This window comes from Corvus brachyrhynchos, unplaced genomic scaffold, assembly GCF_000691975.1.
Source record: "Corvus brachyrhynchos isolate BGI_N302 unplaced genomic scaffold, ASM69197v1 scaffold1, whole genome shotgun sequence".
Taxonomy (NCBI): Eukaryota; Metazoa; Chordata; class Aves; order Passeriformes; family Corvidae; genus Corvus; species Corvus brachyrhynchos.
Window position 1 is genome coordinate 5,013,621 of NW_008237222.1, and position 25,601 is coordinate 5,039,221.

The 25,601-nt window shown below is 42.7% G+C and overlaps 1 protein-coding gene across 1 annotated transcript in view; it reads right to left on the bottom strand.

Annotated features, from left to right (window-relative positions):
- The window catches only part of ITPK1 (inositol-tetrakisphosphate 1-kinase), a gene marked incomplete at its 5' end in the record, with an annotated part of 114,646 nt that overhangs the window by 72,218 nt on the left and 16,827 nt on the right, over positions 1-25,601 (bottom strand). The window contains one exon of the mRNA XM_017729023.1: positions 741-866. Coding sequence (XP_017584512.1) covers positions 741-866 — 126 coding nt within the window. The remainder of the gene's footprint in view (positions 1-740; positions 867-25,601) is intronic.

A 25,601-nucleotide genomic window follows, 5' to 3' on the forward strand; every position in this document is an offset into this window, starting at 1 on the left:
TTTTACTACTGTGGAAGTTTCCTGCATGCCAGTGATGTGGCACAACTTGGCCTCCTGCAGAAGAAAAAGCTTAAGGCCTTACTTTATTGGAGAGAGGATACCATTCAGATGCCTGCTCACAGGGGCCCTACCCTCTATCTTATCCTCTATCTTCCAAAACAGAAAAGGTTGGAAGGTACCAGGAGAGAATCTTTTTCTAATGAATGAGTTTTGAAGACACTTTTTCTTTGGGAAAACAGTTCTCTGTACCACTACACCTTGCACATTTCTGACCTTCAATGTAAACCTGAGGGAAAAAAAAATTAATACAACACGATTTTCAGCACTAGAGGACAGTGTCTCTCACAGTAATCTTGATGTTACAGAAATTAGCATTCCAGGAACTGGGAAGACTAAACAGAACTGGGCCAAATTCAGTGGCTTCTGTCATGGAGAGATACACATAAAGTGCTCGGCAAACACCTGTTCCTCTTCGTGAGCAGCACTAAGACTCTTGAAATGACATAAGAACATTTGGTGGGAAACCAGTTCTAACTAACCTTACTGATACAACACAAAACCTTCCCAGGGTGCAAGTCCATTTTAAACTGACAAAACTATTTTTGCTGGGCTATCAGTAGCAAGGCAGCAGCATGCCAGACAGCTTTTCTCATCAAACCCCTACGAACTGCAAAGTAATCAGACTGAATTTGCTGCACTAAATTCATCCTCTTGCTTGAAATGCAGAAAGAACCACTTACCTGGAACCTCTGAACCAACTCCAATGACTGGCTGTCATTCTGGTCTGCTTCAAGGATTACATCTGTCAGTTTATGTATGATCACATCCAAAGGGCCCTGATCTTCAATGGGTTTGGTGAGGTCAAGCTGAAGAAACCAGAGAGAAACATTTTATTAATATATGGGGGATCCAAACTCTTGTCCCTGCCACCATCCGAGGTGTTGCTGCAACACAAGAAGGCATTTACTTTACGCAGTGTCTTTGTTTTGGTATGTTATCCAAATCCCTGAGCATTTACACTTCACTTAATGTTAGAAAACTTTACTCAGACACTTATGTCTCAGCAGCATAGCTCTAATTCCATGAAAAAGCAGTGAAGTCACCAGCAAGTACCCTCCATCCAAACACCTTCCTGTTCCTCTCCACCCTAAGCCAACATACACCTCCTCAGCTCAGTTTCCCGGTACACTCACATACATACAAAAGGAATGAGCCAACAAAGATTAACACCACTAATAAAAGGAAAGTCTGCTATGCCCTTTGCCCACTGGGATTGCACAAAACAGCGCCCAGGAAAGGAAAAAAGGTAACACAAAAGCAAGTGACTCAGGATCTGTGGAAATTCACCTGCTACTGAAACAGCTATTTAGCTGGTAAGGAGGGGTGCAGCTCCCAGACACTCCCAACAGCAGACTTTGGCTGGAGGCAAAGATTTGGGGTGGGGTGTGCAGAAAGCCTGCTCCAGACAGCACAGGAAGGCATGAAAATGGTGGCAATGTGTTAGAGGGCTTGGTTCTAGTACCAAAACAGGGTTCAAGAGCAGAGGAACGACCTGCACTGGAAAAGGATTGAGGAATTTTCTCTTGATGAAATATTAATGCAAAGAAGCCTACTGGACCTGATGGGATGCATGCGAAGAATCCTAAGAGAGCTGGCCAGTGTGAGGGCTTGGATTTATCAGGATATAAATCAAAACTATGGATATTCCAACTAAATCAGGAAGGGCAGTCTGGTTACAGCAGAGTCCCACAGAGGTAGTGGGATCTCCATTCTTCAAGGTTTTCAACACCTGACTGGGCAAAGCCCTAAGCAACTTAGTCTAAATTTAATGCCAAATCTGCTTTGATGAAGATGATGCATTTCAGACCCCTAAGATGCTCATGAAACCTAATGATCCCATGAAGCTATTTACCAGATTTAACATTAGTTCAGTGTAAGTGCCAGAACTGGCTCATGTTCTAGACAACACACCGGGCTGCTCACAGCACAGAAGCTGCGAGATTCAATTCAACCAATTGTCAGACCTGCTGCATTAATGACAACTTAACCTTGTAAACGTCAAACCAGGAACATCTCTGAGAGGAAAGATGGATGTGTGCTTACTAAACTAAAATTAGCATCTGATTTTACCTGCATGAGCCTTTCTATTGCTGCTTTCTTTTTTATTCAACTCTGGTAAAGAAGGGTATGGGAGGCACAGGAGGGAGAGGAAGAGGCTGGGCAGAAGAGGCTGCTGATGATGCTGTTTTCTGTCTTGTTAGCTTGAGTTTTGTCCTACTAAAATCTCCCACCCTACAGCAATGACCCTGCTTTGAATTAAGGAGTGAGTGCCTTAAAGAAGGTAAAGATAAGACAAGATAAAACCAATAAAATGAAACCAGCAGAGATCTATCAGCCTTATACTAATTTGCTAGTTGCTAATGTAACCGATCCACAGAGCTGAATTGCTTTTCTTGTGTAGGCTCTCTTATCTGGGCCAGGCTTCCCCGAGCAGAATAACTGAAGTTACCTATGGCACAAAAGCAAATTGAAAGCCTGCCATTTCCTCCCTCAGAGACCACCTTTGCTTGCCCATTACTATATGCTCCTACTAACAGTTATGGGTTGGGGCCCTTTGACGTCCTCATGCAGATTCCAATACAACTGGAAAACACAGTTTTTGTGTCTCTCTTCGGAGGAGACGAACAGAGGCACCGCTCACAGGTGGGCAGCCACTCCTGACAAGCCGTGGTAGAGGCCAACAGGACAGACTTGGCATGGATGCTCAGGGACAGGTAAGCTGTGGCCAGGTGAGGCAGTCCACACAGAAGGTTTGGCTGTACTGACATGTTTTCACTCTCACAAGTAGTGCAGCACAAAAGCTAAGGGACAGCCTAAGGGTCTGCAAAATGAATTGAACTGCAGCTTGGGTAAAGGACACGGAAGGAGATAATTAACTTCTGTAACCAAGTTCCAGAAAAATCAGTTAATATCCTTAAAAGAAATCTCAGATGACCACACTGCTTCTTCTGATTTTTTTCCATCTGCCTATCACATCTGGAAGGAAATAGCAAAACAAAGGGTCCATTTAACTAGGTCAGAAAGTTCCCAGTTGCCAAGGTACAAAATTCTGAATTAATCCATTTTCAGGACTTGCAGTTTGAAAAATGGTAAGAAGCAAATAAGTACTTGAAATTGGATACCCCTCTACATTCTTCCCAAACTTTCAGCTCAATCTGCACAGAAACATTCAGAAAACAAGAAAACAGTCCTCCCTTTCAGCCTTGACCCAAGAATAGAAGTAAGCTTTCAAGGCATATCCAGGCATTTCCAGCACAGTGTTTTCCAGAAGCATAACATATCTGGGCAAGATAACTTCTTCACAACAGTTATACAAGCTAAACACAACGGGCATATTTTGAGAATGAAACCAAATGCACCTACTTTGCACACTGGAAAGCATTAAAAAGGCTCCCCATTAACAGTGTTTTCCTTCCCCTTCACCGGTAAAGCAATGTGAGAAACGACAGCATGATAAAGCAGCTTGTCTGGAAGGAAGTTCAGTGACCACTTCAATTGCCTCAACAAGGACAGCAGGTACATTTCAGCCACAAAAACCTTCAAAATTTCATCCAGTATTCTGTGGATTGGAGGATCAAACAATTTGCAAAAAAATACGTTCTCTATGTTTAGAGCCATGCTGCAGAAAGCAAATATTCCGGGGCTATGTGGAATTTGGAAGAGATTCACCTTCCTTTTATGCACTCAGAGAAAAAAAAAAAAAAAAGTAAAAGCAGGAGAAAAAAAAAGATTTGAGAAGGTAAAAAGAAGCCTTTTCAAGTGGAGTATCAGACCCAAAAAGAAGTCGGTGAAAGCAAAGTACAAAATTTCTGATGGCCCTCTGCTGAGACAAACACTGATTCACTGTTTGTCATCAGCTGGAATTTGAGCCCTCCTACTTCCCTTCCCTTTCAGCATCTCTCTCTCCAAATGATCTTTGCATTTGACATGATCAATTGTTTTCATGGTTTCATGGTATTGGTTTCATGGCATTGTCACTTACCACCAAAACCCAGCAAAAGTCAGGTGCATGACACGCAAGAGAGCGTCAAAGCCGTACAAGTAAATGTACACGGCGTGGATGTGACATGGATGGGTGCACTGTCTCTGCGTAAAAGCTGTCGGGATGGCCAGGACCAGAGAGTGGTGGTGAATGGAGTTAAATCCAGTGGGCAACTGGTCATACCTGGTGTTTACCACGGCTCAATACTGGGGCCAGTGATGTTCAATGTCTTTATCAAAGATCTGGACAAGGGCATCGAGTGAACCCTCAGTCAGTTTGCAGTTCAAACCAAGCTGGGCAGGAGTGTTGATCTCCTAAAGGGCAGGAAGGCTCTGCAGGGTGATCTGGACAGGCTGCATCCATGGGCTGGGACCAACTGTATGAGGTCAACAAAGCCAAGGGCCAGGTCCTGCACTGGGGTCACAACAACCCTGCAGAGCATGACAGGATGGGGGCAGAGTGGCTGAAAAGTTGCCTGATAGAAAAGGACCTGGGGGTGCCATTTGACAGCAGCTGAACATGAGCCAGCTGTGCCCAGGTGGCCAAGAAGGCCAATGGCATCCTGGCATTCTGTGCCAGCAATAGTGTGGCCAGCAGGACCACGGCAGGAACTGTCCCCCTGTACTTGGCACTGGTGTTGCCACACCTCAAATCCTGTGTTCAGTTCTGGGCCCCTCATGACAAGAAAGACATCGAGGCTTTGGAACATTTCCAGAGAAGGGCAACGGAGCTGGGGAAGGGTCTGGAATATGGTTCTGATGAGGAGTGGCTGAGGGAGCTGGGGGTGTTTAGCCTGGAGAAAAGGAGGCTGAGGGGATCATATCGCTCTCTACAACCACCTGAAAGGAGGCTGTAGCCAGGTGGGAGTTGGTCTCTTCTCCCAAGTAACAAGTGATAAGACAAGGGTAATGTCCTAAAATTGCAACAGGGGAGATTTAGATTGCATATTAAGAAAAATTTCTTCACTGAAAGAAGTCAATCATTAGAATAGGTAGCCCAGGGAAGTGGTGGAGTCACCATCCCTGGAGGTATTTAAAAGATGTGTAGATGTGGCACTTGGGCACGTGCTTTATTGATGGCCTTGGCAGTGCTAGGTTAACAGCTGGACTTAATTTTAAGGGTCTTTTCCAAACTAAATGACTATATGGTTTTTATGCCTTTCCTGGTCTTTCAAATCCATATATGGAAGAAACCAGCCAGTAGATAAATGCTCTTATCATAGCTGGCTGCAGCCAGCCTGCCCACCTTTTAATAGAAGGATGGGCTGAAAGTTACAAAACGCTCCAAGCTTAGAAACGACAGTCTCTCCCACAGGCTTTCCAGAGAATCCGCTGGAGAGCAAGTTACAGGCACGCAGAGCTCTGTCTCTGCCCTCCTCTCCCCTTCCCCCTTCCTCTGTCCTCCAGAAACACACAGCCAGCACATTATCCAAATCATTACAGAGAAGGGCAAAAAATGTTTATTTCCATTAAGTATAATTTGTTTAAAGTTTTGGGGTTGTTTTTCTCCAGAACCCTGGCAATCCATCTGTATTGCAGGGACAGGGCGAGTGCCTGGCAGAATGCCATGGCTCTCCACTGGTCCCAACTGCAAGCCCACACAAATGCATTTCTGGAAGCAGTGTTTAAAAATAAAGCTATGTCCAAGTGGAGAAAATCTGGATTTGTTCACTCAGGGAAAAAAAAACCAAGCCAAACAATTACAAATGCTGGATTTAGGAAAAAGAAATACCATTTATAATAATGATTAAAAATAGTTATGTATTTTTTGTTTTATTCAGTGTTTCCAGTCCATGGTATAATCAGCTATATTTCAGAATCTGCCTGATCAGGATTTATGATTCTGATTTTTTTTGTAAAGCTCTTCTTCCGAAATAGTTTTTGGATTATCATTCACATGAAATGAAGTTTTAATACCAACCTGTTATTTTATCTGAACCAAAGAGAGCTATGTCCACTGCTTTATCCCTGAGGAATGTAGAGTCGATCTCTACATTTCTATTTATCCTCACTTTTCTCTTATTATATTTTCATTAAAAACAAAAAGACTCATACAGCTATTCTTCAAACATTTTGCTCCCATTCTCCAGTCTGCTAACAAACTCCACTCACCAGGATGCTGCTCTAAGTTTTTGCTATGTCTCTTGCTATGTTTTCATTTGATTTGCTGCTAGGAACAGCAGAACAGGAGTGCACGTCCCTTCACAGCAGTCTGTCATGCTGCAGGTGGAAAATGTTCATGAAACTTTCAGCCAAAGGAGGTAAATGAAGGCAGAAGGCAAATCAGAATTCTAAGCCTTCTCACCAGGAAGATAGCATCAAATCATCAGACATTAGCTCAAGTGCTAGAAAACTTAATAAAATGCCACCAAAGGGAAAGAATCCATTCAGCTTTCCAGTAGGGACCTGTCAGTGCTCTGCTACACATTTCACAGAATCACGGTCCAAAAATCCCTCTGTGGTAATTTAACCACTCTCCTCCCTGTGAACTGGACATACAACTTCAGCCTGACCTGACTTCTCTTCTCCTTGACTCCTGAGACTGTATACAGAATTTTCTACACAAATCTATTGTATCCTGCTATTCAGACACTCAGTTAAAGCTGTATTGATCCCAAGACATGTGGTGTTTATTTCAATCTTAATTCAGCTTCTTAAACTCCACGGCACAAAACCTTCAGGATTTTAGCCCTCATCTTCCACTCCTGGGGCTATTTTCTACCCTATATTTTCATCACATACATTTATACCAAAAGACTTGTAAAATAAAGCTTCTCAAATTCTTCTCCCAACCCCATCCCCAGTGTTTACATGTGCTGTGCATCAATGCTGAGGAATTCATAATAAAAAAAGTCAAAAGTCACAAGTCACAAGCTCTAGATCAGAAAGCCAAGTCTTCAGAAAGCTGAACCCTGACAACTGATCTATTGGTGGACACTGTTCTCTCCCAAAAAGCTCAAAGAAAGCATCTAAAAATATCTTAAGCACTTCGGAGAGGGAAGGGAAGCAACAAAAATCAATACTGTCAAGTTCACTCTAAAAAGCTTACCTTACTGTAAAAAATAAACAAAAATACAGGTAACATTCTAATTACAGGAGAGAATGTGCTAGCTTTTGAAAGAAAGTGGGGAAATTTCCTGAAAGAAATCAGGGAAACAGTTGTGCATATCCATCCATTCATGTAAGACCTACCTGTGCACAGTGGCAGTGACAGAACAGAATGGCACAGAAGCCTGACTGCTCTTGGGACAAACCAAGGGAAATCCATATGACCAAGTAAGACCAGCACATGCTTCTTTCACAAATTAAATCCTTGAGGAGCAGTCCACTCCTGTCCCGTCTCTCCACTAGGACTATACACTCACAAAAGCAGCTGTCAGGTCTGTGCAAGCACAAAACTGACACAAATGATTCCCTGCCAAACGCAATGGAAGGTAATAAAGTATGTATTACTAAATATTTCCTCATGAGGAAAGACATTATGCTACCTGGCATTTTCAGTTGTATACAGGCTCTCCATAGCTCCTAAAATACCCATGTATTGTAACTAAGAAAAACTTTAGATATTTAAGTGATTTAAGATATTTAAGCTATTTAAGATATTTCAATTTCTCATCTCTCTGTCTGAGAAAGTTATCTGGGTTTTCATCACACCCAGATAGTGCAAGTGTTCAGCACTTGCTGCTGCTAATGGGGCCAAAGGATACCAAAGGATAACATGAACTTCCCTAGGCAACAAACACATTGCAAAGGGCAAACAGGGACCTGACCATCAAAGGGTGTAAAGAAAGAGCAAAAAGTACACCAAGAGGTGCTGGTTTGTCTCTCCACGCCCCCTTCCCCAGCACTGCATTAACCTGCACATCCTGTTGCAGCATCGGCAATCTGAGAAAGGAAACGCGCTGTGGTGAGGAGCTCCCCCCCCACCGCTGACGAGAGGAGAGGGCATCGCAGCGGCATCGCTCACAGCCGCCACCTCACATGGGAACTCCTTCCCAAGCAGGAAGGAAACACCTGGACAATACCCTGCCTTCTTCATGGGCTTTTTGAAATCACGGAAGTTAAAGACCGACCAAAGAGCTTACCTTTCTACACTAGAGGTTATCTGCTGTTGTTCTGCCCAGCTTAGTTTAACAGAACCACCAAAGGAGAAGGAAAGCAAGTCCCACACTGTGATATGTCATGCAGAATCTCAGGCAAGTATCAGTGACATCCCAGGCATCATGACATGCCTAAAGGTGAGGAGCAGCACAACACAGCCGATGAAGCTGTGCTGGGTTCCCATTTTCCCAGATAATGAAACTTTAACACCAGAGGAAAGATTCTGGGTTTAACAGATGGTTTCTTTGTGTTTTCTTGCATTCTTGTGTTTACTTTGCATTCTGCTGGGCACAAGTTGCCAGAGAGTATGTGTGAACACTTTTCACATTTTCAGGAGTTGCACACATCCGTTCCCCTGGAAGCTTGGTATAATGTCTGAAACATCTGGGAAATTCTCATTTCTAGCTGTATTCTAGATAAAATGAAGGAAAAGGGATCTCACAGGGTTTTTTTACACTACATATGCTAACATACACAGACACCATTTATGGATCACTTCCCCAACCACTACACAAACTGACTAGTCCTTGTACACTCGAGGCTTGTCCCCAAGTAACGCAATCCCCCAGGGCCTTGGTGAGCATCACCTCCCCACAGCCTGCTCTGCCCCCTCCCACAAAAGCAAAGAGTGAGCCAGCACTGCTCTCGCCTGTGCGGTAACACTGGCATAAGTTACAGCATCCCAGTTACTCAAACCTCTCCCGCTGCTCCCCTCACTTCCCTCCTTACTCCTCTGACCCCGGTATACATATTTCCACTGAGCACCATCCTCCTGCTAGCACTAAGTTTTGCCCCTTCACTTCTGTAAAAGCAAGACAAGCAATCCCATGTTTGGGCTATGGCTGAAGTTCTTCACAGAAACAATTTTCTTTACTGGAACACTGTTACTGGAACTTTGTTTTAGACTTACAGCCCAACACACACACACAAATAAATTCTAGCAATTAAAGTTTAACAGCTTGGTTTATCTCCTGTACAATACTTTGGCAGTTGCAGAAAGTTCTTTCCAGAACCTGCCAAGATGTTGAAGAATGGCTATTTCTGAGCATGATATTAAACTGAGAGGTCATGTCCCACTGAGTGGACTGCAATGAGCAGGTTTTGGTAGGCAAATGGTTAAGCAGCTCAGTCTTATTCAGGGATGATTTGAAAGGCAATTGCTGATTTTCAGCAATGCAGGAGAAATAATCAATGTTATCCAAATCCAGAAAAGCCTCTTGCCAAGGGTGTCTCCTGAGCTCACCAAGGCTCCTGTGGATTAAGAAGGGCAGCAGAACAAATCCAGAGATTAGCAGAGGAGAAAAGTTGAACAGAAACTGTGTGACATGGGAGGATTAGTGCCCCAAAGAATGAAAGCAAGTTATAGAAAAACAAGAACACAGGAGAATGAGCATTCAGCATAACCTGCCTTGCTTTACTTCCTGGAACTGTCAAAAAGGCAATGTTCAGTGCACCAGATTAAAAGCCTATAGAGGAAATCTCAGTAGTGGAAGGTATGGGAAAACTACTAAGTGGTTCACAAAACCTCTGTCTCATTTCTGGAATGGACAAATTGGACCCAGAAACCCTTATATTTTTTTAGACTTCACACGGCAGAATTTTAATGTTTTTTGAGCAAGCTGGGTCAGCTGTAGCCTAGTTATTGAACTGACAGCTCAATCAACCCTGTAGGAGAGCAGACAGCAGAGGAGGAGTGGAATGGAGAAACCATCCATGGAGAACACTCTAGCTAATCCAGAATACAGAAATATTGCAGCACTACAGCCAGTACAGCCCAGGTAAGCAGAGGGAGGGGCACAAGAGTGGTGAACTTCACTCGCTAAATTTTCAACACTTAATTATATCACCGTATATGGAATCAAAATATCAAGACCTTACAGTACTACAAATACTTTTGGTTTTTTAATATCTACTGGATACAGAGAAAGTTAAGATGAAGGAAGCATATCCTGAAAGTTTCTCTTGAAGAAACACAAACATAGACTGCCTAACTTCCTTCCTTTTGATCATGGGATTAGATAAGTAGAAAAGCTGATACATAAGAAACATACCCCAGAAAGCCTGGCTACTACCCCTTATCCTAAGGGCTGACAAAGCTCAGCTCTGGACTTACACCACACAGCTCAGGCTCAGCTTTTGGATAATTCTTCAGCAGCACCTGTCAAACATCAAGAGGAGTCAGAGCTCCTGCGTGTGCAGCTGTACTTCTCATGAAATTGCCAATGTGTCTGCTGTAATTCTCCCTTCAACAAAGCTTCCCATCTGGCACAGCCAGGCTGCCAGAACCCTCTTTGCTTCTGTTAGCTACAAGCCCCCAGAGAGCTGTATTTCTAGGTGCACTTCCCTTACTCAAGAGACTCTGGATGACACCAAGTTGTAAGCAAATGTAGGTAGCACCCAAAACCAGTCTGCTCATCACTTTGCTGAATTTATGTACTCTTTATTGCATACTAGGAAATTTAAATACATGTGGAGGGAGCAATAGCTGTCCGAGTAGGAAGTTTTATGCTCTTTATTCACCCCCTGCCCTTCTGAAAAACAAACCAAAACTGAAACTTACTTCTCTCAAAAAAAACCAAACCTCCTTCATCCAAATGCATTTTTACGGTGCTGCTCGTGAACACTGGATAGCTAGTAATGCTTGTGCAACTGCAAAGGATGGAGGAGGAGGAGGAGGGAGAAGTGCACTGGAATAAGACAGGGAAGAAACACAAAAGCTTTCGAAGACTTTGCCTAAAGGGAAAATAAAAATGCATAAGGTTGCTCTTAAACATAGAGAAGGCCATGCTTAGGCTGATCTCTATCATATCCCTATGCTGCATGAGCAGAAATCAGAAGAGAGATCATGAAGAGTGTGAAGAGACTGTGGCATTCCCTTCCATTCTGTTCCAGCAAGTATTATTTATGGAAGAATGAAGTTGCCTTTCAATTAGAAAGCATTACTTCAGCTTGAAACCACTGCTCCCAGTAAGACAAAATGATTAAACCGTCCCTTCCAAGGGTGAATTTAAAGGCATTTGAAATAGTCTGAAATGAACACAGCTGCAAAGGTGAAACAGCTCATCATTTCTCAAACAGAGGAAGGGCACAGGCAGAGATTACAATCATCCCTCACTGGTGCTGCATGGCTAGAAGGTATCGGAGAAAGGAGCAGAAAGTGAAGTCAGGAGAAAGTGGCTGGGACACAGGCAAGGCTCTAACTGGAGTCTCAGTGGGTCTGACTCACTGCATCAGCAAGTATCCTGGCACAGAGGTAGTGATCAATAGTTAATGGCCAACAGTTTGTTTTGCAACAACTGCAAAACAGATTTGCTTTTTACTTTCTGCCATGTCTGATAAAGTCTTCACAAGTGGTCCATGGCTCAGCCACACATCAGACATTTTTTCCCACCCAGGTGAACAGTCTTCCAATGCAGCACCTACCCGACATATATGGAGACCAGTGGCCCAGGCAGAACGTTTTAAGCAAAATTCCTTTTAAACGAGAATGTAAAACGTCTTGCTTTTGCTGTGCTGAGATCATCTGACAATCCTTCGGAGGTTATAGCCAAGCTATTCTGAAGCAGGAAAACTAACATAAAATTTAATAATACAAAGAATACTACATCAAGCTGTGTTAGTTTAAATTACAGGATAGAATGGTGTACAATTCAAGCAGATTTATGACTTCAGGATGACAAATGTATAAAGGAAGTAATTAGTAAAGACTGCTGAGTTGTGAAAAGCTCCAGGATTTGATAATAAAGGACGCTCAGCATTTTTTGCCAGCATGCCAAACAGTGAAACGTATTTTGGAAACACTTAAAAAAAGAAGAAAAATTGGGATCTCTGTGTAGCAAGCGTAGGCTTAATATTAAAGATAATATAGGAATAGCCACAAATTCTACACAAATGTTTGGCTTCAGCTTTCAACAAGAATAAAGAGGCCAGTCATAGGGGCAAGGCAAGCTGGTGAACAGAGATGAGTATAGATACACAGATGTCAGATGACTCTTCAGAGTTTACAGTGCTGAGGTGAAGGGAAACAGTCTCTCTCCCATAACTGGATAATTTTTTAAAAAATCCCAAAAAGCACCCCTCCCCCCCATCTCTAGAAAACAAAATTCAATTAAACAAAACATTACATAGGAGATTGGAGGATGGTGATACAAGGGTTCTGAATAACTGTATCCTTTATACAGTGCTTCCAAAGAATTAAAGAAAAAAAAGGGCAACTATATGAGGGAAAGATGACAGCTACTTACTGTTCACCTGACCTAGCAGTATAAAAGCATTTCAGTACATCTGAAGATGCCAAAAAATAATCAGATATTCAGACATAAGTAAAAAATGTAGTAAAACATGACACAACTCTCAAAAAGACAGACCAAACCTATCTAATTGGCTGTATGATCACTGATTCTCTAGACAGAGAAAATGCAGCAAAGCTATTTTCTTTTTTTTTTCTTTCTTTTTTTTTCTCTTTCTCAGTAAAGCATGCAGGCAGGTGGAACTGGAGAAATACAAGGACCCACAGAAGCACAGGAAGGTGAATGAAGAGTTAAATAAAAGAGAAGCTGACAATGGCTTGCATGCTGAAAGCAGCAGTGGCAAACCAGAGAGGCTGTGCTAGTGTCGTTCCTCAGGCACTGGTTTTGTGCCCATTTTATTTAATAACTTCATTAGTAGTCTTAGCACAGTAAGTAGATTACTGATAGACCTTAGTATCTACACAGTCTAACTGGCTCCACCACTTAGAAGTATCATGCACAAGGGAGAATCAGAAATAGAACAACATTGACTAAATACAAAATGAAAATTATGCATACTTCTCTATGTTCAGAGAAGTATGCTGGTATGGTAGCTGAAGTACAGCTATGACAAAAATAAACTCAGTTTCACCAGGATCAGGGTATTTTGCCTGAGGTTTTTAAGAGTTAAACTAGTGAAAAAGGCACTACTGAGAGCCCTGTGGGACAGCTTCACCCAGTTAGGGCATCCATGACTAGAAACAGAAAACCAAAATTTAAAAAAAAGGCTTAAGAATTCAACTAAACTTTTTAAGTTATAGGCTCAAGAACCTAGAAAATCCTTTCCACACATTCCATGGTCACAGATCCTTATAAACTATGAATAGGAACATTTGGCCTAATGCAGATTCTTAGAGTGTTAACCACTTTCTGGCAAGAAATAGCTTACCTTAATCATACTGTTGCTGCACTGGAATATTGACTGATTTGATGCTATAAATGGGCATTCTGGGGTGTGCAGCACAAACTGAAATCTGCTACCCAGGAACACATATGTTCCTGGAGTTCCCTAAATATTCTCAGAGGAACAAAAGAACTAGGAGGTCAAGGGAAGAATCCCAGGTTTCAGATTATTCAAATTTGCGTTCCACTTCATAAACAGAGAGCTAAATCAGCTGAACAGAGGCAAGATGAAAAAAAGACCTTCAGAAACATCACTCAGGAAGAAGCAGGCAAAGCAGCACTTTGTCATTGACCTGTGTCCTGGGTTGCAGTGTATTCTATTACCATCCCCATCAGCTGTTGAAATCAGGTGGGGCAGTGTTTCCTTGCCTCCTCCCCCCAGACTATCTTTCTGTTAATTGCCCATCATTGTCCTGCCACCTGACTCAGAGATAACTCCCTCCGGACTATCTTCTGTTAATGAGCCTAATCAACACTTGGCCTCATGACTCATTACCCCATTGTGAGATGCTCCACCCAGAGGGAGGAACCAAGCATCCCATCGTGGATATAATCTGAGGCTGAACACGAGAGACACTGGCTTCCCACTGGATTTCCAGAGGACAGGAGCTACACAGCCACCATTGGACTTCCTGAGGAAGAGCAGACTGTTTTACTACAGGATCACTGCTTCAGAGGACTGCAGCCACCATTCTACCAGACTGCTACCACCACCCTGCCTAACAGGGTGTCAGGTTGTACCTTGACTCTGTCAGTTTGACAGTGTTTTCTTTTACCTTTTTTTTTCCCCTTTTCTTTAATTTCCATTAAATTGTTATTCTGACTTAGTGCCTCCCACTGGTTTGTTTTCAAACTAGTACAACCTGTAAATCAAGTCTGGCACACTCCCTAGTTCTGGTGTCTTCCCTCAGGCACTTGACTGACAAGCCACCCTCACCAGACGGAGAAGGAACCTGTAGCTCTGTCCTCGGCAAAGCAGCCAGGCCATGCTGGACTTCTGCATGGATCCTGCAGATACCTTGTCTCACTGAGATGGCTGTGCTGGTTTACAGGAATATCAGTGACACAAAGTAGGTCAAAACTTCATTTTAATTGGTTAATAATAGTTTCAGGTTTTGTCTCACAAGCCTGCCATCTGACTGTTGGGGCTTTAAAATGACATAACCCACCCCTCACTACTCATTTTCTTTTCCTTTTTACTGTTTGAACAGAAAAATTACTTCCTATTCAGGGAAGATGGTGAATGCTGGGGTAATTAAATGAGCTAGAAAAAGAACAGCTAAAATTGCTGTTCTTGTTCCTCACTCAACTCTTGTTTACAGGAATCTCAAGCTTTCCTGTCACAGCAGCAGGTAAAACATCCTAAGAAAATGGAGTCTATAAATTGTTGGTATGCCTTCCACAGACACCAAATCCCATCTTCAGTATTCATACTCATTTTAACAGACAAAGATGGGAAGGTGGTAAAATAGTTAAAATACAAGGACACAGCTAGAGTGTGAAAAGCCTGTCTGTGTAGCTTATAACCACAGGACAGAGAGTGCCAGACACACTCCTAGAAGGTCTTATGCTATAACCTAGTTTTCAAACTGTGTTTGCACACATTCTCTCCCTGAGCTCTGATTTCAAGGCATTTGTCTTGACTGTCACTCAGCTATCTGTGAAGACGCCCTCCGTTGCTTCTCATCCGTCAGCACAGATGATGCTTCATTTGCTCTCTCTTTTCTTCTCCAATCTTTTGCATGGGGGTAGTTCCAAACTCTTTCCAAATTTCTCCATGGCATCACTTCCTCACTGCTTTCACCCGGGCAAGACCCACTCTGTCAACTGCCAGGGAAGGCTGGTCCCAGCTCCCATATGCCCCCAGGCCCCTGCTCCAGCAGAAATTCCCAGCAGCCTCAGTCTGACACTTTGGTCTTCCTCCCCTCAGCTGTTTTTCATTGTAACCGGACCTCCAGTTAATAATTCTGGTTTCTACTTTTCTACCTCTAGCTTACCTCAACCTCTGCTCTTGCTCCTGCCCCAGCAAGCTCTTTGAGCTCCCCTCTTACGTCAGTCTCTGTGAACACGAACACCAAACTACTGGGCCTGCTATTTAGAAGTCATCATCAATTCTCTCAAACTCTCTCCTTCTTGAAATCCAGACCTTTCAGATTCCTTGTATCTCACCACATCACCCTTCTTTTGGATCAGAGGGAAGCCCTCCCCTGTTCATCTTCAAAATTCTTGAGCTTATTCTCTCCCACCTCTCATCCACCCGCAAAGCCAACTTCCACAGCCCACTTCAAAAATACAACCAGCACCTTAGCATTTTCTTGCATCCTGCTGCTTCCACTTCAGAAAAGCTTGCCATAAACATATACACAGCTCTGTCACTGCTGGACTTCGCATCCCTTTTTCCAATTCCTGCTTTGCTGGAGTGACATAGAGTCACTTCTAGAACAGCCAAATGCTCAGAAATCTCCTGCCTTTTCTCCGAAGGTCTATTTGACTCCATCCACCAGCTTGACCACACCTAGATTTAGAGAAGCAAGAGTATGGGTGTGACACTTCACCTAAATATGGCTACACAGCTTTTAGCAAGGACACACTGAACTACTAAGGGCAGAATAACAAGCACAGAGACCAGCAGAGCACAGAGGCATCTCAGCTGAACTTACAGCCTTGACCACTAAGAAAGTTGTTCCCAAAAAAAAGGTAAGTATAACATACACATTTATATATGGCAAACACATTTATATATTTTCTTTTACGTATATATTCCTACCTTTCCAAGAGCCCTTGTTGGAGAAGACATAAATACACGTTCTTCCTCCCCTTTGCTTCTAACTAGTTAACTTTCACTTAGGACATGGCAGAGAAGAAACCACCACATTGCCACTCTGAGCCATCTTCTGAAACCAAGAACTTATGCTGAGCTTCTGCGCATTTCCCTGTAGTCATTTGTCACCACTGGAGTATTTAAAAGCCTACATTTCAGGGAGAAAAGGGGGCTTGAAACTACTACATTGCATTTCAGCGACATCACTTGATAATTAGAAGTACTCTCTGACATTAGCCCTTAAAACTATGACATGAACACAAACTCTGTCCCTTGCCTGCTCCACTTGGGAGCCAAGCACCTCACCATAACCAGTCAGCTTCAAGCTCTCTGAGCAGGAAAAACTGAAATCACGTATCATTGCTGGCACGGCTTTTATACCCAGAAGTTTTAACATACAATTGGCAAAATGGGCCTTCTTGCTGACAAAACCCCTTCCACATGCTTCCTGACCATTTGGTCTTCACTGCTAGGCTAAGCAAAATAGCTTTAAACCTTTTGGGTACAAGCACACTTGAAACTTTCAGGATAAATCTGTATTTCCAAATGAAATCCCCTTTCCTTATTGAAAACAAAAGATGTGAACAAACTTTCCATTTTAATTTATGGCATCAGTCACATAAGAATCATCTTCATGTAACTTCCAGGAAAACTTCTAGTTAACGAGGATTTTAATAGACCATGCTGAAAAATAGAGCAGATTTTTTCCCCCTTTGTATCACTTGACTTATTGTACTTGCTCAACCCACTGGAACTGAAAAGCTGACTTTAAAACCTCAGACAACTGGCAAAAAGAGTTCCTGCAGATTAAGTTCACCCTGCACATCACAGCAGAGTGAAAAAATTATTTCCCAGCAGGAGCTGGTAAGGCAATTTCCAAAGGCTGGTTCCTTTAAGCTGCATTGCAATGTGAGTACAGATGCCTGTTGGGGTCCATATCAGTGGACCCCCAACAGAAGGCAGGTGATCCAGAGCTGTCCAATTCCCAGTTGTCACCTTACTAGAGACATTAAAAAGTGTTTCTGACCATGACTTCCCTCTCCACTTTGCATCTCTCTATAAGCCTCCCTTATTTCCTTCCATCACTGGCAGCTGAGGATGACTGCCAAACTGGCATCTCCCTCCTCTCCAGTCAGTTCCTGTCAGCTCAGTGAGGCCACCACTCCGGGCCAGCAGCCCACAGGGCCATCTCTCACTGCTGTTTACAGACAGGAAAGAAAAGGTGTGTGACCCAGCTGGCCCCTACAAAAGACAAAGTTATTACACCTCCAACTGTTCTATTTACATCTGCTGGTAGAAGGAAATAATCAACTTGTCCGAGCTGGAGCACAGGATGTTGGAGAAGTATGAATCAGAAAGCCGCTTGTGTCAGGAAACTTCTGTCATAGGTTGCATTAAAAAGGACATCTTATCTAGAACTGTGTAGTAAATGGCACCTTACCATTATTTCTCCCTCTTTCTTCCTATTCATGGAAACAAGAGGCAGGGTGTAGAGGAGGTGATGTAGGAAAAGGCAGAGAGCTTTATGTAAAACCGGAGATAAACCTTCCTGGTGCCTTGTCACTACTGCAGCCATATGCAATGTCTAATACATACAAGAAAGTTACACACTGAAAGCATAACTGCTGGCAAACAGGAGTCATTGCAAGGTCTGCATGCATGCCCTGAAGTGCTGAACTCTAAGCCAAGACCTCAGAAAAACACTGAGATTGAAAACCAACAGAGGCATCTTCCATACCAGCTTCCTACTGACCCACATCTGCAGGGCTGGTTTGGTGCTGGATGTAGGCCCTGGGGAGTGCCCATCAGCACTGACCTTCAAGGATTTTTAATTCTTCACAGCAGTTTTTCAGAAGAAAAATACAAGGATTATAGCTGGAACTGCAATGTTTTAACTGAAACACAATACACTATCCTCCAAGGCATCAGACTTGTCTTGAGAAGGCCTGGTTTCTGTCCCTTTACTACCAGCATTACCTTAAAAAGCTTTAGCAGACTGACTTCCTCTAAGCTGGAGCGCCTACTGCGCTCTCACACCTGGAAGTTCACCATCCAGGAGGTCATTTAAGCCCTTTCAAGTTATTTCCTCCACCGTGCATTTTCACCATTAGCCCATTTTACTCTGTCTTTAAAATCTGGATCAGGACATCAGAGACATGCTTATGAAGCTACAGCAGCTGTGAGCCTTACAAGAACAGAACTGACTCCCACGTTCTTCTATTATATTTTAATTCATTGAGCTTTTCAGGTCTCTGGAACATCAGCCAAAGTTGAGGATCCTGCAGCTTGACACAGTGGTGTCTTTCACACAGCTGCTTTATTCCACTTTTGCAACTAGCCAGGAGCAGAGTCTGTTACTACTTCCCAACTTCAGGGCAATACTGTAAGCTTTGACCAGCTCTCAAGGTATGCTGAAGGCTCTGGAGCTGCTTCTCTGTGACAAAGTTCGCCAAAGTTCCTAGAGCTACCTAATATTCCTTCTTCCGCAAGAGAGCAAGAACCAGTCTCTGAACGAGGCTCTTTAGGACAGTCACTGGTTGTACTGGGTTTGGCAGGGAGAGAGTTAATTTTCTTCACAGCAGCAGCCTGTACGGCACTGTGTTTTCAACTGGTGACAAAACCAGTGTTGATAACACACCCATGCTGCAGTTATTGTTGAACAGGGCTTGCACACTGCTCAGGCCACCTCTGCCTCTGAAGCTGCCCCTGCAGCCCACAGACAGAGGTGGGCAAGAGGCTGGGAGGGGACACAGCTGGGAGACCTGAGCCCACCTGAGTGAGCAGGGACTGGCTGGGATCTTAGCTGCCATCTGGGATCAACCCACCACACTAGTTTACAAAGTATCTTCGAAATCTGAGCTCAAGCTGTTGCTAAACTCAGATTTAAAATCATGTGATAGGGTTAAAATTAGAAGTGAATAATACATTTTATAACATCTGGCAGGCATAGACCAGGCATTTCTGTTGTTCAGGTGAATGGCCAAGGTCTTTTTAAAAATCCCTTTCCCATCTCTACACACACATAAGCAGATATCCTTGTAAGATGAAGACATGGAGAGAGAAAAGTTGTAGTTACATTTAACATATTAATGCAATGTGACCTTTTCAGTTGTGCAATTTAAAAGAAGGAAAGTCATTTCACTAGCAGTGGATCTTGGGTTTTGACATTACATTTTTCCCCTCGTTCCATTTTTTTCCCTTTATTTATTTCAGCTGTTCCAAGCTTTTCACATCCTTCAAGAATTATTTAAAATACGCTGACAGAACATGCCCTTTTCAACACTGGCACAGAAACAATTTCCCTAATGTACAGCTAAGAAGATGACCAAAATACATTCCCAATTCCCTGAGAAAATTAGTGGACTATCTGCTACTCACACTTAGCTAGGCCATGTCATTAACTTATGGCTATGGCTGCTAAATAAGGCCTGGCTGAAGAGAAGATAGGAACATGCTCACCTTAAGCGAGAGCTACTCATGAAGCCTTCCAGAACATAAAGGGGGGCTACAAGAGAGATGGGCAGGGATTTCTTACACGGGCATGGAGTGACAGGACAAAGGGGAATGGCTTCAAACTGAAAGAGGGCAGGTTTAGATTAGATGTTAGGAAGAAATTTTTCACTGTGAGGGTGGTGAGGCACTGGATGAGGTTGCCCAGTGAGGTTATGGATGCCTCATCCCTGGAAGTGTTCAAGGCCAGACCGGATGGAGCTTTGAGCAGCCTGGTCTAGTAGAAGGTGTCCCTGCCTGTGGCAGGGGGGTTGGAACAAGATGATCTTCAAGGTCCCTTCCAACCAAACCATTCTATGACTATGAAGCCCTTCAGACTTTCCAAGGAAGGAGGTTATACAAGTATGTGTGTGGGATAACTAATCGTCAGCAGCAAGGGGAGCAGTCTTGTAAAGTCACCTGCTATTCAGAGCAGTAACAGAGGGATCATGGCTGAAATTTTGTTTGAATCATCAAAGAAAATGAGCATTGCAGACACAAGTTAAGGGTAGACAAAAACAGAGAAGGCATTTGATTTTGATGAGGGTGTGTTTACTCTGAAACAAATATTGAAGGCATACATAAAAGTCTGGCTGAGTTGCTTGTTCACATTGTTCACAGTGAAATTTGAGTGTAACAATTTACTCAAAATTGGTAACATTTCTCTTCTGAGCCAGACAATTTAAAAACACACAATCATCTCAAAAATTTGCACAAAAAACTAAATATTCTATTCATCATTATTATAAAACCTCAAGCTCGAAGTGTATTTTCTCAGGTTACTAAGGAGCTCATCAGGCTGGGCTGTCTCCCTTTACTAAGCCCAGGTGTCTAAACAAAAAATTAATGAGGGGGAGGGAAGTGTGGGGAGATGGAGAAGGAAAGGCTCAAAATAAACCAGTGTTATTCAAACACTGCTAGTTCCTAAATAAAACACAACAATACTGACCAAGTGAGACACAGAAGACCTGGCATGGCTCCAGAACACAATAAACATTTGTCTTCTTTGCCAGAGGCAAGCAGCAGCTGGAGATGCCACTGGGGGGGGATAAATAGCACCACGCTACAACTGGAGGATTGCTCCCAGGAGCAGTGCAATACATAAGAATAAAAGATGACAAGTTAGATGAATGCTCTTCAAGAACTTTTTCAGAAAGGTCTAACTGTTCTTTAGAAGAAGTAGGAAAATTGAAGTTATGCAAAAAAAGGCCAACATAGTTTTGCCAAATTCACTTGAGAATAAAAATGAATCAACATGCAAAAGGCTTCACCTGAATCAGCCTGAAATACTGCCAGGAAACCCTGGCATAGATAGATCTTGAACCAAGGGAAATTTTGCAGAAATGGAACACTTTCCTAAGAGTGAATGGGAACCCTTTAAAGCACTCCTCAGATTTTGGGGAATTGTTATACACAGCCCAGTGGAAAGTTCTGAGCGGCAGAAAATGTCTTGAGAGTCTCATAAAATAGCTGGGGAAGTAAGCAGAAATTCAGCAAGCAGTTGGTATTTATGTACTTATTTATTTATTTGTTTACTGGCAAAACATGCTTTAAAATTAAAGTTATAATACTGCCTGCAAACCTGTTCCACATCAAAATCACCTTTTGGGGAAAGGTATAAGACTGGAATCAAAGCAGAAGATTCTTCACAATGCTACGTGGTCTGTAACATAACAAACACCACTGCATTTCTTACCCAAGTTCACTCCCCACATGGCTGCCTCAATATAAATATACTGAGTGAAAGCAGAAGGGTAGGTGCCTCAGAAATACACCTTTGTGGTAACATAATCAAACATGCAGAAAGGACCAGACTAGCAGTACAGGAAACCTTTCTGCTGCAGGGTGTGGGAGCTAAACTGGGAGAGTTTTCTCAAGTGCAAATGGGAGGGAGGGAGAAAACGAGAACAAACTCCAACTGTATGAAATCAAGCTTTACATAAAGTAAATCACAGTCCTTCCCAAAACACCATTAAGTCAATCTATGATATCCTTGCAAAATATATGGAATGGAAGCAATTTCTTTTCTGCACCTTTCAAAGCTGACAGGAAAAAGAGCACCACACACTGCTGGAAGAAACATTGTGACCAGCAAAAAAACCAGGCAAAAGGGCTTGATTTCCACTAAGAAGGCAAAACACAGGTAAGATATCCAAAAGAACATAAGGATTCAGGTTTCCAGGTCACAGCTGTGACCTTTAGGTACCTAAATTTCCTAGGCAGTTAGTTTGAAATTCTTAGGTTACATCCAAGCAAACAAGTTACCACAAGATAAAGGGTGTGGATTTACAGCTCATCAACTGCTGAAGCCAGGTAGCTGCGGAGCAACCCTACTTTCAGCCATGACAAACAGGTAGTAAGGTAAAAGAGTATCAGCATCCGAAAAGTACTTTGCCCTAGAAGAGAGAGAATGCTTAAGATGAGCACAATACAAAAAGGGATGACTAGGACTGATAGGGTGACAAGAAGGAAATGTAGGGGCTGATCACCAGAAAGACTTGCTGGCACACAAACGTAGTTAGACCATGGAGCAATCTCCCATGGGAACTGGTGAAAGTCCAGTCGATTGAAGCTTCATGAAAGAACTTAAGCCAAACAACAGGCAGAACATAAGCAGTAATCCTGCACTTCAGGGAAACAGCAGAGGTATTTCCACATATACAAAGCCCCCCGCCCCCCTCCCTCAATTCAGCCAACCAGAAAAGCTTTACACAGAACTTTTTAAACAGGATCCTTTCTTTGTCACAGCACTTTTGCTTCCAGCAAAGCACAACACCATCACCATGCAGGGGGATTGGACCTGTCCCTTTCCGTAAGGCAGCACCAGTTCTGTGACCACAGAAGCCTGCCCAGCTTCGATCCCTGCACTGCCTCTCAGCTTGGGACCCTGCCAGCCTGCAAAATGTGAAACTAAGGCCAAGAAAATGATCTCCTGCATTTGAAAAGAACCGGCCTCCTCCACTCTGTAGAGACTGCAGACATTTGCCATGTCGTTAACCAAGGGAGGCTTGCAGGGTTAGTGTTCTGAGTATTCATATATTGCTTACTACAGACATGTGTCATTCAAGCTTTAACTAGAGCTTTCCAAATAAATCTATTCTGAGGTTTAAGAAGCTCTTACACAGCTCAGCTCTGTGGCATTCACAACGCAGTAGACAGCAGTACATCTGAATACCACTAATAATACAAAAAGACCTACCATAGCTAGAGTTCAGCCCATTAACTATCCTGGAGCAGCACGGGGCTGAGTAACCGCAGGTTTAATAGCTGTGACCTGCAGCTATTTGCAGAGACATACCAATGTAAGTGTATTTTGGGAAGTGCTATGTGCTGCAATGTGCTCTGCGGTTCCAGGCACTTCCTTGCATTGACTATCAACAACCAGCATTTTTTAAAGTCCACCTCATTTGACAAAGGGACAACAGCCTCTCTTTTCACCAAGAAAAAGAAGTGACAGTTTTCAGTATTTGGCAAGTTCATAGTCTCTCCACTACGTGCACTTCAACACCAAACAAGCTACCAGTGCAATTAGGAAACTCCCTTTGCAAACAAAACTGGTTTTATTTACTGTCTGATAAGAGCTTTCAGAGGCAACCTGGGCTCAGCATAAGCCAGGCAGCAAGGATTACAGAACATGCACTTCCATAGCACATCCTGAGTCAGGTGTTTCAACACTGTGAGTATCTACATCTGGTAAAGATGCTCTAAGAGAAAAAGGTAAGTCACAGAAAGCATGCCATGTCATATTTATTACTGCCATGAGTAACTGACAATAAGACTTCAAGGCTTGTCATCATTTCTCACTGCAATCTATCTTTCTTCCCCTTCCTCCCTTTATGCACCCTACAACCCAGGATGACCCCAGAAAGCACAAAAACTAGCCAGCTCATCTCCAGGGTGCACTGGCAATGAGTACTATGCTGGGGGCAGTCTCAACGTTGGTTTTCTGGCTAACAGTGGCAATTTCAGCTTTAAGTATTTTGTTGCCTGTAGAAGAAAATAAAATGGAAAAGTAGCTGAAACATGCTAAATACCACTGAATATATCCTGGAAATATACAGCAGGAACTGGTTTTATGGTTAAAACCAACAAAACATAGGTTCACACAGCTGGCACTGGTGAAAGCAAGGCACTGCAATCCAGCTGTACTACCACCATGGCAGTGGGCTTTGCAGCAGAATTCACCTTGCAGCAGAAACTAAGAGTATGCACAGGAGAATTCAGCTGTTTTCTTCTCTGCTGAAAATAAATGCCTCAAATAAGTGCTTCAAGTAACTTTTGAGTAATAAAAATAGCTCATGAAAAATGGGTGCCTTTCAAGCTGTCTCCTTCTATGGGAAACATGATGAGAAACAACTAAGACCTAACAGCAATTAATTTCCAGCCCATCCAATAAAGTGCATTTTATCACTTATATTTATATCTCAGACTGACACAAGGCAGTTAGACATAAGCTAACTACCCACTATAAGGGTGACAGCAATAGAGTAACAATTTATTTCACTTATTCTTTTTTTTTTTTAATTTGGTTGGATTTTACTTTAGGAAGCAACAGCAACGGTATTATTTTTACCAGGAGTATAAAGTTTCTCCTCTTCATCCTGTGCTTGCAGGAGGGTTGACCTTCATTTTCTCAGCAATAAAACTTTTCTTTCGCAGTTTTTCCTTTTTATAGACATTTCAAGCTCATTACATTAGTCTGCTATTCCAGAATCCGAAGGATGTCCTGAGTTCTGGAGAAAATGGGTGGTATCCTCAAAAACAGGTCTGGGACTGCTCTATCTAAAATATATGGTATTTTAAAATGCAATGGGAGGCATGGCTGAGTCACAGGCCCACACTTGTGTTAGCACGAATCTTCCTAGGAAAATTAGGAAAGGAGGACACACTAGGATTGACTTTGGTCCAGATTAGCAACATATCTACATATTTCATGCTCTTTAGCAGATCACCCAGTCCAGGTGGAAAAGGTGCTACCTACAAAGGCTGCGCCTGCAACCCCACTTTCCCAGCTGTACCACAGCAGCATTCCCACAGCTCCTGCCCAGAGCCACCTCCTTGGACCACACGATGTACCAGACTACAGAAAAGGTTTTTATGAAGTCACTCTACAGTATTGAAGAGAGCAGTCTCTCACACTCTTACCCCTTCAGACTCTTTCAAAAAAGCATACTATAAATGCAGCAATAAGCTGCTGGTGTGTTTGTTTTTTTTATTCCATAGGGGCAGAGGCTCTCCAAGTTGCCGTGCTACTTGCCTTCTATATTTATGTCTGCTATGTTTGACTGGTTCCCACAGAACCAAAATCTCTCACTGAATACTGAAATTCTCTCATTTAAAAAAAAAAAGTTTTCATCCTGAAATTAGTATTACAAGCCTTCTTTCTCTACCACATACCTAGCATGCCTATGGAGTAGGCATGTTCCTTTGCATATGGTGGTATCTCCTTAACTGCAAAGGAATTACAGTATAATCACTGAAACATTAACAGAAATTCCTCATTCTGTAAAGCTTATTTTCTAGGAAATAAAAAATTAAAAGCCTGTAATTTTAGTTTTCTTCTACTGCACTGCCAGTAGGTATCATGATATCACAGACAATCCTGAAACAGAAGGGACACACAAGGATCATAGTCGAATTCTTACAGCAGATTCACAATGTAGTATTATTTTTAAATAGAGCCATGAGAAACACAAATAGCAAAATCAGGCTGTTTTGTAAAGCATAACACAGGCTACTGCATTGTATTATATTTTGCTCTGAATTTAGAAAAGTCCCTCAAAAATGGCAAAAAAAGTATAGCAATTTCTATGAATGTTCGCAGAGGGAAGGACACCAATGGATTAGGTTCAGTACACAGACTGAGAGGCTCTGCCTTCCTGTGCCCCAAAAGTACAAGTCATTCATGCACATTTGCATCACTAAGTAATAGAAGAGGTGTAGAACAACACAAATAC